The 14,165-nt window shown below is 33.2% G+C and overlaps 1 protein-coding gene across 2 annotated transcripts in view; it reads left to right on the forward strand.

Annotated features, from left to right (window-relative positions):
- Positions 1 to 14,165, forward strand: part of LOC130900649 (insulin gene enhancer protein ISL-1) — a 52,272-nt gene that overhangs the window by 24,941 nt on the left and 13,166 nt on the right. For both annotated transcript variants that reach the window (XM_057811394.1, XM_057811393.1), the window contains exon 2: positions 12,077 to 12,269. In XM_057811394.1, the coding sequence (XP_057667377.1) occupies positions 12,077 to 12,269 (193 nt within the window). The remainder of the gene's footprint in view (positions 1 to 12,076; positions 12,270 to 14,165) is intronic.

Below are 14,165 nucleotides of genomic sequence, written 5' to 3' on the forward strand. Positions count from 1 at the left end.
GTAAAGTATTTTTCTTTTTGACAATATCGAAAATTGTTATAGAGAAAAGATATTTAGAATTAAATATAGCTTTCAAATAATAAACAAGTTTGCACATTAATGTATAATTAATCTAGGATGCACTGGCACTTTTTAAAACTGATCATTAAATATTTTTTAATTTATATAAACAATGTTGAATTGAATTGAAAGTTATTTTTAATTCTAAACATCTTTTCCCTATTACAATTTTCGATATTGTCAAAAAGGAAGGTACTTTACTCTAGAGCAAAATCATATTTTTCGACAAACCTCGTATACGACTGAAAAAATTTAACATCTGATGATTGAATTTTAGGTTTTGGACCATTTAGAACTTTTTATAAAGAATAACTTTTTTTCGTAAAATTAATAATAAAAAAGTTTCTTATAAGTCGTCAACTTACGTGGACATGTTTTCTCGAGAATTGCAAATTAGGCTTCTGTAGCCACGATATCTCTCAAATTCCTTCCTGGTAAGTCAAGTCAAGTTTTCAAAATCTTCATCTTTCTCTTTTGTTCAGACTTAGTCTCGTTTCTTCTACTATGCAGCCTCTGAGAAGTAGATGTCCAGTTTTCGTGCCATTTCTTGGAAAGTCGGCCAAGGTTCTTCATCCTTTGGACATTTAGCCCATCGATCTTCCGTCATTCCGTCGTCTCGATCTCGTGAATCGTACTATATCCTAATTTTCAGATCTTCTCTTATAGTTTTACTTCTGATTTGATCTATTAGGCTTGATAGTTCTCAATGTTTCCATCTCTGCTGTCCTTCGTTAGCCTGAGATTCTTGATGCCTTATTTACTTTTAAAATCAAATCTGGAAATTACAGTGGACGGAGCAGAAGTTTGTAGTTCAATTCGACTAATTTGGCCATGCCAAGGAAGGAGATTGAGTCACTTTGTCATGGTAGAAGAGCCTAATAGATCCGGTTTTTCTTCAATTTGGTTCTTATTTAGATATTCGATGTAAATCACACCTTGTGAATTCCAGAAAACTGTGGATTTCACCTTCCCGGCAATTAAGACAACAATCATCATCTTTGGAACAGTTTTGCTGCGTAAAGCTCACTATTTCGACTGTTTCTTGGTCTCTGTTGCGTACTAGTAGATCCAAGTTTCTTTCAGTACCACGAAATGACGCAATCAAACACTACCCTGAAGTGGTCTTCATGTTTTCACTCGTTATCTCATTTTTCATGACCAAAATTTCACGGATTTGACTCACGGCATATTTCTCGTGCACCTTCACTTTGTGATCTGTCCATACAAGATGGTTAATTTGTATCACGTTATCTTCCATAGTAGCCTGGACGTACGACCTGTCGCCAATCAACTACTATTAAAACGTGTGCTGATCCAATTTCTTCTATGACTGATCAGCTACCCTAAATCAACCCTTCGAACCTTACAGAGGCTCTAATTCGAGGCCCGATTTATTTTCACAGTTCATAGTAGAATACGGAATGTTTATGTATATATAAATAGAAGGAATATTTGGAATTAACAATAAGGTATAAGATTAAAGATGTTGAAATTTTCTGCTTATTAATAATGCGTATATTTCAAATATTTTTTGTGAACGCATTGTATATGTTTCGTCCTACCTTATCTTCAATTTTTTCCATTTTTTTATTTTAATACTATAATCATATAACCTTTAGAAGTAATTAGTTGAAATTGAAGAAATGTAAATTTAAGAAACCACCTTCATATGATATGTTCTTTGTAAATAACGATTCCCATCTATTTACCATACATATGTAGTTTTCAATCAGAAATACCAACTGTTTGCTTCAGAATCAGAAAATTATGTTAATTATATAGACTGGTCTGGATGTTTTGAATAAATTTAATGAGCCACCACGTACAAATACAAAGCTTAATTTTTGTTTTAATTATGTATGAATTAAGGAGAATTTATTTTGTTATAATATGGTTTTTCACCAGAACGAGGACCAGTTACGAGGTACAACCAAAGGTAGTTAATTAATTGAAGCATAATTTGACAGCTGTCAAATGTTCCATGTATAAACATTACGTCTCTGTTGAAAGTGTAGCGATCCCGCCATATGCATTCGCATTCAAAAATACATTATACGGATAGACATGCCTCCGAACAACTTCGACCTCGTGAATTCTAAGCTACCTCCTTTTGGAATTTCCAAGTCCTCTCCGATATACCTGGTGCACGTTTTAGGAATAACCCAACACACTTTATGAACCCAAACGAGACGTTTTGAATCGAAGAGAAACTCATTTTGACAGCGAAGCGATCAGATCTCGAAAGCTTAGATCTCAGCGGAGGTACGCAGCTCACTAGAATTTCGGCACGATCGACTTGTTTGGTTCTTCGTTTCGTATATAATGTTTTCTTTTACAAATTATCAATGGTGTGACTATTAAACTACGAAGTCAACATGCACCAGCAGCAGATCAAAATCCAAAACTCTTCCATTGTTGGAAAATCTTCGATCACCACCATTTTGTCAAATATGGGAAATGAAAATAATCCGATGGTGAATAGGATGCATGAGGTAGCAATTTGATTAATCGATTTTGGCCGTTGTAATAAGCTTGTATAATACTAGCCGTTGATAGTTTTTCGTTTTTCTGGATAGTCGATGAAAATTATCCCAGGCGTATCCCAAAAAAACCGATACCTACAGATGGAACGGTCTTTTCCTTCTTGGGAACCGGTTCTCCCTTTTCAATCCATTGTTTTGATTGTTCTTTTGTTTGGAGTGTGAAATCAATGTTTCATCCTTGATTATGAAAGGCGCAAAAATTCTGTGAAACACTCGATGATCTTCACGACGCTGTTTTTGTTCCGTTTTGAGCAAACGTGGCACCCATCTTGCGCACAGCTTTCTCATGTCCAAATGTTCAGTTAATATGTGATGTACGACCATTTTTGAAATGTCTACCATGTCTGCTAGCTCCCGCACTTTCAGTCGACGATCATCCAGTGGGTTTTCTTCAACATTTCTGGAGTCATAATCTCATTTGGTCGATCGCCGCTATCCAATATTTTACTGTTGGTACCGAATAGAATGTGTACTTTCTAATACAGCAGCATTTTTCAAGCAACTACGCCATCATTGGTCAAGCTAAGTACTTCTGGAACCGTCCCCGTAGTGTAGAAAGTACAAACAAAGTTCTGATCGTCTCTGTTAGTTTTGTGGAAAGTGGAAAGAAGAGAGAACCAAACAATTATAGTTAGATATAATACAAAAAGAAAGCAATGTATTGTATACTAAATCTAAAGTTTGTTCTATTTTAGTTTCAGCTAACAAAATTCTGTATCAACCCCATAAAATAGTATGTGCTCAAATACTTTTGATTAAACCTTGTATAATATTAACAGCAGAAGTAATGAAATAAACTATGGAAATAAAGAAGGAATCATAGAAATCAAACAGATAGGAAGGAATTAAATGGCAATAAATAAAATAATAATGCAAAAACTAACTATGATAAATCAACGTCGTTTTAAGTTTGTATATCAATCAATATTTTATCAAAATCTTTGCGAGGGAATCTCCATTAGACACAGTTCGTCGCCCATCATTAAGAAACATACCTATAAACAACGACGACAACTTAGTTGGATCAATTTATTAATAAAAAAAACACAGCACCATTAAGATTTGCTTTTTCTCAAATCACGATTCTTGCCAAAGGTAAAATATGACTAATAAACATGTCAGATTTGTTCATGTACGTTTAGTACAAGAACGAATCTGTTTAAAGAAGCAAATTGGAATTTTTTGAAAAGTCATTGGTTTCTAACGTAAAAATTCGCATTTTGAATGTACAAAAGGGAACTAATAGCAACAGAAAGTAATAGAAAGGAATAAAAATGAACAGAAAGGAAAAAAAGAACAAAAAGAAACAATAAAAAAAAGAAGTAAAAATGAACAAAAAGGAAATAATAATAAAATGAAAATAAAAATAAAAATGAAACAAAAGGGTCTTAAAAACAATCAAAAAGGAACAAAAACAAACGAAAGCAAATAAAACAGAACAACAAACGATAGGAATAATATTGAACAAGAAGGAATGAAGAGGAACAAAAAAATGAAAAGGAATAAAAATGAAGATAATGATACAAAAAGAACCTAAAGGGAATGAAAAATAACAAAAAGGAACAAAAAGGAATAGAAATGAACAGAATCTAACAAAAAGAATCAAAAAGAAATAAAAATGAACAGAATGAAACAAAATAGAATAAAAGAGGCCAAAAAGGAACAAAAAAAATAGAAAGGAATAAAAATGAACAAAAGAAACCAAAAAGGAACAAAAAGAAACAGAAAGGAATAAAAATAGAATCAAAAAGAAATAAAAATGAACAGAATGAAACAAAATAGAATAAAAGAGGCCAAAAAGGAACAAAAAGACACAGAAAGGAATAAAAATAGAATCAAAAAGAAATAAAAATGAACAGTATGAAACAAAATAGAACAAAAGAGGGGTAAAAGGAACAAAAAGACACAGAATGGAATATAAAAAAGAATCAAACAGAAATAAAAAAGAACAGAATGAAACAAAATAGAACAAAAGAGGGGTAAAAGGAACAAAAAGAAAGGAATAAAAATGATTAAAAAGGAAGAAAGGAATAAAAATGAACAGAAAGGAATGAAAATGAACAAATAGGAACAAAAAATGAAAAGAATGAAACAAAAAGGAACAAGAAAAAGAATCAAATAGAAATAAAAATGAACAAAAAGAAATAAAAATCGGATCAAAATTAAACACAAAGAATTAAAAATGAACAGGAAGAATTAAAAATGAACATGAAGAATTAAAAATGATCAGGAAGAATTAAAAATGAACAGGAGATTTAAAAGGAATAAAAAGAAACGAAAGGGATTAAATTGAACAAAAAGGTACAAACAGAAACGAAAGGGAATAAAATTGAACAAAAGGAGAAAAAATAAATAAAAATTAACATAACAAAACTAAAAGTGTAAAAAGGGAACTAAAAGCAGTAAAAAGAAACGAAAATTAACAGAAAGAAACTAAAAGGAATAAGAACGCACTATAAATAACGAAAAAAGACAAATAGGAATGTAAAGGAAAAAAAACAACGGGTATAAAGGTATTTGTACCAAGAACCAAATATTTAGATTAAATTTAGATAAAAACTAACGGGAAAAGGCAGTCAAGCACCTACAAGAGCAATCATAAAAAATCAAGTCAAATTTGGTCGTGAAAACTATAGGTACAAGAAAACAACTTTCTCTCAATCTGTTACTACGGGGGTTTCTGATGAAACACCGTCACTTAAATGACAAATTCATTTGATTTTTTTTGTGGTTGGATGAGAGTATTATTCACGTGTAGAAAGGAATTTATTATTTTATGCCCTGATGTAGGAATTACTCCCCTACATGGGTCGCTCGAATTAATAATCAAATACCTATTTTCAATCAAATGAGAAGAGTTGTTTAGTCGATTCTTCCATACTATTTGGAATTTGTTTTACGGTATCCCTTTTTGACTTTCGCTTATGCTTCGTGTGAAAAAAAAACAAGTTGCGATTGCACACGGTGTATTTTGAAAAAACGAGCTTCAAAAATGAGCAATCAAGTTCAAAATTGACTGAATTTGTAAAATTACGCGCGTATGGAATTTAGAAGACAACGAAAATTATTGTTGATAAGCTCAAACATACTCAATTTGGCGTCGTTAAATATAAATTTTCATTAAGGAAGAGAGTACGGCAGTGATTTCTCGTACTATTATTACCGCGCCTCGCTGATTTGCATGTCGACTTCAAATAACGCAATCCCGAGAGATGACTGCGGTCATCAGTATCCACTCATCAAATAAATAACACCAACACATTGCTAATTGTTGCCCCTATCTAAACTGACTATCTTCGAATCTTCGACATTCTCGACATTCTACCGGCGATCGGCCTTTTTGACGACCGCAGCGATATCAATTTATGGTCGTTGGTTGCTATAGCGACCGCGCCGGTGACAAATGAATCTAAGCCGGCCATGGGGAGATAAACATTGGCCAGACCCGCGGAACGACATTATCACAGGCGCCAGTCACTCGTCGAGTCATTTTTTTTTTCCTTATAACAATTCCCAAGAAGATTTTCTATAAAATTATTTAATGAATTTATCGCGGTGCATTTCAGAACGTAGTAAAATTCAAGTGTACCAAGAAAAAATCGCGATGATTCAAAACTGGACGTAGACGTGGACGCGTTGGTGATTAGGAGGAGCAATACCGTTACTAAAAAGATCGTATCACCTTTAAAATGACATACCGAAGGTCTTAAAACCACCAGATTAGTAATAGGAGTAATTTTAGGGATTTAAATTGCACGACCTACTTCCAGAAAGCAGAACATACTATTATTGTTAAGAATGCAATCAAGCATCACGAATAAGCGTAAAAGGGCAAAAGGCTTTCCATCTCCTCGATAATACGTTAAATTTAAACGAGGCTGTACGATCTGCGAAGACCAGTATCGCAGTTGTCCACCAAATAAGGTGACGACTCCAACGACGTTGGAGAACATCCACAAAGTGGTACTGGACGATCAAAGACATAATATAGTATATTAACTGAAAATTTAAACATGAGGAAGCTGTGCGCAAGATGGGTGCTCAAAATGGATAAAAAGCCACGTCGCGAAGATGTTTCCATTGGATGTTTCACAGAAATAAAGCCATAACCATGGATTAAACGTGGTACCATCACTTTACACTCGAAACAATCAATACAATAGACTAATAACCGGCTCCAAAGAAGGCAAAGATCGTTCCATCTGCAAGAAAGGATTTTTTGGGATGCGCGTTGAATAATTTCCATTTACTATCTTGAAAAAGGAAAAACTATCAACGGGGAGTATTATGCATTGGAACATTTGGACCGCATTTGACTAAGAAGAAAGTGTTGTTTCATCAAGACAATGTACCATGTCATACATCCGTTATTGCAGTGGTCAGATTCAGCTCCCTCGGATTATTTTCTGTTCTTCTTCTTCTCCTTTTCTTCTTTAGTTAGGACTAGGTCCAGTATTTTCATCAAAGGTTTGCCAGGAGTAGTTGGGATGCTGAGGACCAGCTTTCATACCACCTTATAGGTGGTCGTCCAGGAGGTCTGCCTCTGATATCGCTGGGTGGACTGAGTAGCTCAGTGGTTTCATAGCCGGTCCCAAGCCCGGGTAAAAGAGGAGGGCTCCAAGTGAGGCTAGCGACCTGCATGGGTAAAAAAAAACAAAGTGCTCAGAGATGTGACTGGATTTCTGTTCCTAAATATGAAAAAATAGCTCAGTGGTCAAAGATTTTCTCATTGAACATCGCTGGAAAAAGTGTATGAAGATTACGTTGAAAAATAAATGTTTTTTTCCAAAATTTTTGTGTTTTCTTTGTGGAGCCAGGTCAGAAATCGCCCTTGTATCTTCAGGCTTCCATGACTCTTTATACCCTCTCCCAGGTATTAAAAATGAATCATTTCGTTTATAGATATTATTCAGTACTAAATAAAATTTTTACGTTGCCTTTATCTTTCTTCCTCTAAGGTCACAACGAAAATAACTAATTTAAATACACTTAGCGTAGTATCGACAAAAATAACAAAATCAAATAAATTTTCTAAAAATCGGTCAACTTATTATAGAGAAAGTTTTCGCCGACTATGAATAGTACCAAAAGGTACTAATTCGATAAAATGGTGAAGAAGGTGCAAGTAGCGATACCAACTAGTGTTAATTATATCAAAGGCGCCGACAAACGTCTAACAAAAAATCTAGATAGATGAAACGGTAAGATAAATGTACGTGAAAGGTTTCTTTGTGTTGAAAATTTGATTTGATTCTCTATTCAAAAATATATATATATATATAGAATACGGTATAAGAAATTTATTATCTAAAACAGAAGTTCTCAATCAGTAGAACATCGTTTAATTAGAAAAGACATTGCGAAATTGCATAAATCCAGCAGAATAATTCAATGAGGAACTTAAACTTGCTTGGAAATAACTAATTATTCAATTTTCTGCGTTGATTTTTGTCAAACGTCAAATAATATCATTTTTAGACGACGCCATCTGGAAGTTGTTCGTTCTGTATTCATTTACATAGGTACCGAAAGTTGCGTTTTGAGTGTTCCATGTTGTAAAAGTGACAGTTCCGTACTGCAAAACACTTTCGGAACGTTCAGAATAAGTTACTCTAGCTACTTCAATGTTGACAGTTGACAGTTTCACTTCGATGTTTTTGCATAACCCTAAATTTTTTATTTTGTGATATTATTTTATCCGAAGTTTTGTCTAAATTAATGAATAACAATGAATGATGATGAAAAAGAAAAAATCAGCGATGAATTACATTATACCGTTTAATAAATAAAATGTTTATAATTCTCTATTATTTATTTTCTTTCCTCAGTGTAATGCGACGCCAAAAAAATGTTATGTACGTCGCGGCTGAAATACTACTTTCAGTCCTTGACATACTAATAACTTGATTTTGTTTTTGAAAAGTCCATTGAGAAAAAATATTTTCTACAATTGTTAAAAGTAGAAAAAGGTGTTAAAAGCTTCAACGCTACTTTTGTCAATTCTGGGTATTCCTTCTCCACACATCGCTACACTTTTGTCGGGAAAAACATCCCCAAAAGTGAGTTTCATTATCTGATCATTTGATATATCTACTAGTTAATCGTGGAGGTCAGCATTTGGTATAGATTTTTGAAAAACTTTTCAGAAAAACGTTTTGGTGTCCAATTATATTTTGATCAGGAATATAACCATTGGATTGCTTTATCAAGTGTTTTGATATGAGTCCTAAGAGGCGGATCGCGGCACTGCAAAGGCTAAGAATCCCTGATTTGAAGGAATTCACGTGAGTGAGAAACTATTTCCATTAAACTACATCAGTCATTGATATACTGACTACCTAGACAATCAATTTTGTCTCTTGAACCTCAGGAACATTTAGGATTTCAGTAATTTCAATAAAATGGTGCCACAGCTCACAGTGCTAAAAATTCGATGACTGTTTTGAGGTGAATGATCACATTTCACGATCAGCGGGACACCATTAGATTATTTTCTTGTCTGTTTAGGAGGATTATACCATGTATTGGAGGAAGTGCCATTGGAAACTTGGTAAAAATTGAAAGATTTTTGAGAAAAAAGGCTTTAAAAATATTAAAGAAAAATGTAGTACGTTCTGGGAAGCACCTGATCTATAGAAAATTAATCTTCCAGCATGACAACGATTCCAAGCAATCCTCGAAGCAGTGCAAAAAGTATTTAAAAGGAAAAATGTACTGAAAGTAATGATATGGCCTCCACAGTCGCCCGATCTCAACCCGATCGAGTTGTGAGACAAATTGAACATCGACTTCCAAGTTTCTTGCATGAAATTTAACAAAAAATAGGAACTCAATTTCGTTCATCACCTTATATCTCGGAGAGGGATGGATTGAGGAAATTTTGGTATGGGAAAGATCAATCTTAATTTAATACGAGCAATCACATCCAAGGCTCAGTTTCTGCAGATTCCCAGCACTTTTGATAAAGCGTGTCCTCACTTAGAAAGTCTTTATGTTTAGTCCATCGACCATCCAAGGTATAGTTGCTTGAATGCGCACCAGAAATAACCAGCGCTGCCATTTCCAATTTTTTTTTTCTTTTTATACTTCCGTTTCATAAGATCAAGTTTGCTACATACACAAGAACTCGTCTGATGCTGCTGCTACTTGGTTCTTAAGATATTAGCTTCAGTCATCTATATACATGTTGATATACAACTAGGATAAGGTAATGTCCAGAAAACCGTTTTTCAGCAACCAATACTACTACATCTGTTTTCGTAGTTGCCTATGACATACCATTTCTTTTAGTAATGCCTTGATTTTGGTCGCGATAAGGTTAGGCAACAGTTAGAACTTTGTCCTTGGGTCGTGTCGTAAAAGTACATCTTAACGATAGACTCAAGAGGCACTGAGCTTCTTCATTGCATTCTTTGGACTAATCACATTATGAAACGCATAAAATATTCTGAGAAGATCCAATTCCAGTTTATCTAAGCAAACATTCAACGTGTTTTTGCTGATTTAAAGCTTGCTTTGTTTAAAAATTTCATCTCAAGATCATCATGTACGTGCGAATGTGTGCTGTGTTTTATATAAGAGGTCTGGCTATTAAATAACGAGACTGGTTACGAAAAAGGGTTTTATTATGAAAACTATTAATGCTCCCCTTCAATATACTTCCAACCCCTAGCCAAACACCTTTCCATACGTTTTTTCCATTTATCCAAGCAGTGCTGGAAGTCTTCTTGGGTGAAGGCGCTTTTTCAAAACTTTCTAACCTTTCAAGGAGATCTGAGAAGTTAAATTTTACTAACCGTTGCTTAATCGGCGTTTACAGCCTCGGCTATCATCCCGATGCTCATTCGACGATCTGTACGCACAATTTTGGTTTATTTTGGTCACTGTTTCGGGAGTTGAGGGCGACCTGGGCGCTGGTCATCTTCAGTGATCTCAAGGCCCTAACTAAAGTGTTTACACCACTCAAAAACACGCGCACAAGATAGAGAATTGTCCTCATAGGCCTCTTGCAATAATTTATAGCACTCAGTCGGAGTTTTTACCAATTTAAAGAGAAATTTAAGATTGATAAGTTGCTCCACTAGAAACAAAAAACACGTTAGTTTCAAACCGCTACAGCACAAATACTATAATAGTGACGGAAACGTGTTTTGGGACTTGCATAGACAAGATATCTAGATACTCAACGCACTACTCGTTTTTTATCCCACCTATCTAGAGCGCCCTCTAGATGAGCAGTCTCGTTATTTAATAGCCGGACCTCGTATCTTAAAGTTAGACCGCACTATGGATTTACTGGTAGTGTTAACTGGTTTCCCAAGACTCATTTTACTAGAAATTTCGATTATTTTCAATTCGAATAGTTCCAATAAATAAAAAATTCTTTTCTATCTTTTTCTAACACCTTAGATATATTATTATCACAATTAATTTTATCAATCGAATCACACAAAAATGTTTTCGGATGAATGTTTGACTAATGGCTCTGTTGAAAATACTAATTTTATCTAAAATTAACGGTATTTATCATTCGACAGGTATGCAGCATTGATAATGTATACTTACGGAGGGCATACGAAAAGTTTTAGCATTGATAATTTCTGTTTATGAACCATTTTCCTTATATATTTTCAATTTATTTCTCGGTAGTTATTTAGAATTGGGGCTCCAGGCAAAAATTTTTCACGCATTTGGGGTTGTTTCTGAGGGTACAAATAGTAAATTTAAGGCGGGGGAAACGTATTATATCCATTATTTTAGACATTACATGATACAACTTACATATGATAAATCAATGAAACCTAACCTAACCTATCCTAACCAAGATGGTAATTAGTTAGAATTGGTCTTAGTATCCTTATCGTCACGTCTAACCGCGGATTGCGAAAACCGCAAAATTAACGGTTTGTGTCGAAAAAAATGTGACGCGAGGTGATAAGGACAAAATTGAATTACAAGCCGTTATTAAATTTATGCCAATGCGATAATGCCATTTATCAACAAAACAATATGTCCAAACATTTTTAACAAACCACTTTTCTAACCAACTCTCCATTTCAATTTTGCCTTTATCACCTTACCTCACTTTTTTTCAACTCATACCGTTAATTTTGCGGTTATCGCAATCTGCGGTTAGACGTGACGATAAGGATACTACGACGTAGCCCGTATACGTCATTTCCGCTTCCGTACCCACCTAGAGCATCTCAAATCTTGAGTAGCAACCTTCGTAAAATGGTTTGTGTTTTTTTTTTATTACCCAGTACATAGAATTAACTATTTCTACCTTAGTTAGACTCATCATTATTTGTAATCAGATAACGCGATGATGATGATGTGTTTCTTCAGTTTCAACAGAGATTATTCATATAAATTCTGTTTACTAGTTTATTAAGTGCTTTTGATTGAAGTACTTTCCCAAAGCATTCGATTTTTATTAACACATTTCACTTTTGATCTCCTTTTTATTTCAGAAAAGAATCGAAGAACCAGTCACTGTGTAGGATGTGGAGGACAAATACACGATCAGTACATCCTGAGAGTGGCACCTGACCTCGAATGGCACGCGGCGTGTTTGAAATGTCAAGAGTGTCAACGTTTCTTGGACGAATCGTGTACTTGTTTCGTACGAGACGGAAAAACTTACTGCAAAGTCGACTATGTAAGGTAAAGTAATTTTTTACCATAAATTTACTCAGTTTTATGTATATACTCGAACGATAATTTATTAATAACAATTTTAAATTACCTCGTATGTACTAAACAAATATAGGAATATAATTTTAAACTTTGAAATATAATAAGACGCGTAAAGCTGAGGAATAAATATGTTTTGTGTATATACTGTAAATAAATAAGGAAAAACAAAACCGGATACACGTCAAATTGTCAAAAATCCGACCCCTATGTGGGTGGTAGAGTTAAATAAATACAAACGTAACTCAATATTTTGGTCCCTCGACAACGGCGAATTTAAAATCTAAACGCTGTAAAAAGAAACACCTGGTCATGGTGTTTGTAAAATTATTATAATAAAACTAAAATTAATAATGTTAAAATACCAATTTTTTAGTAAATGTAAGAACTTTTATTACATCATAGATTTCATCAATCAATTAATTTGAGGTCTGTAGTAGTACCGTAGAACCAAGCAAATCACCTCGCAATTTTAAAGATATTCATGGATTAGTTTGAAATTTTGACAGAAGCTCAAAAATGATGCAAATAACAAACCTCATTTGGTGCCAATGTATGCTTCTATCCCAGGGGTGAATGCCACCCTTACTCAGGGGTGGGAATTTAAAATTTTGAAAATAACACCGGGAATCGATAGAGAATTGAATTTTATGAAGAAAATATAAAATGAAGTTGTGAATTAAACTTAATAATTTCTGACTTATTTGCGATTGAAAATTTAAAAAAAAAAACACGTTTTCAACATTTTTTAACGAAAATCTCGAAAATTACGCATTTTCTGGAAAAAATTATTCTTATCAAAGTTGAAGCTCTTAAAAAAACTAAGAAATTGGTCAGTTTAAATTAAATCTTTTAAATAATATTCAGCAACTTATGAGTCACTGAAAGCCAATTTTTTCTTTTTCGTAAATTTATGCAGAGGTTTGAGCTCAAATCAAGGAAAAACGATCAATTTTTCATAAAAAATTGTTAAAAACATTTTTAAAGTACTTTTTCAGACCTTTACAATAAGCTTTTATTAAACTGTCTATCATCAATATTAAGCGAGTTATGACGAAAATTTAAAAAAAAACACGTTTTCAACAGTTTTTCACGAAAATCTCGAAAATTACGCATTTTCTGGAAAAAAACATTCTTATCAAAATAGAAGCTTATAAAAAAACAAAGAAATTAGTCATTTTAAATTAATTTTTTTAAATAATATTCAGCAACTTATGAGTCACTGAAAGCCAATTTTTTCTTTTTCGTAAATTTATGCAGAGGTTTGAGCTCAAATCAAGGAAAAACGATCAATTTTTCATTAAAAATTGTAATAAACATTTTTAAATTACTGTTTTAGACCTTTAAAATGAGCTTTTATTAAACCGTCTAGCATGAAAATTAAGCGAGTTATGACGAAAATTAAAAAAACACGTTTTTAACAGTTTTTCACGAAAATCTCGAAAATTACGCTTTTTCTGGAAAAAATTATTCTTATCAAAATTGATGCTTATAAAAAATCAAAGAAATTAGTCAGTTTAAATTAAATTTTATAAGTAATATTCAGCAACTTATGAGTCACTGAAAGTAAATTTTTTCTTTTTCGTAAATTTATGCAGATGTTTGAGCTGAAATAACGGAAAAACGATCAATTTTCATAAAAAATTGTAATAAACATTTTTAAATTACTTTTTCAGATCTTTAAAATGAGCTTTTATTAAACTGTCTAGCATGAAAATTAAGGGAGTTATGACGAAAATAAGTTGAGTAACTCGAATTTGAAAAAAAAATATCCGTAAATTTGACACTATATACGGCAAAATAAAAATTAATCGTATCCCATGTAAAATTATCTTTGTTTAAGCCCTATAACAACACGTTACAAAA

The sequence above is a fragment of the Diorhabda carinulata genome, chromosome X (genome assembly GCF_026250575.1).
Source record: "Diorhabda carinulata isolate Delta chromosome X, icDioCari1.1, whole genome shotgun sequence".
NCBI classification, from domain to species: domain Eukaryota; kingdom Metazoa; phylum Arthropoda; class Insecta; order Coleoptera; family Chrysomelidae; genus Diorhabda; species Diorhabda carinulata.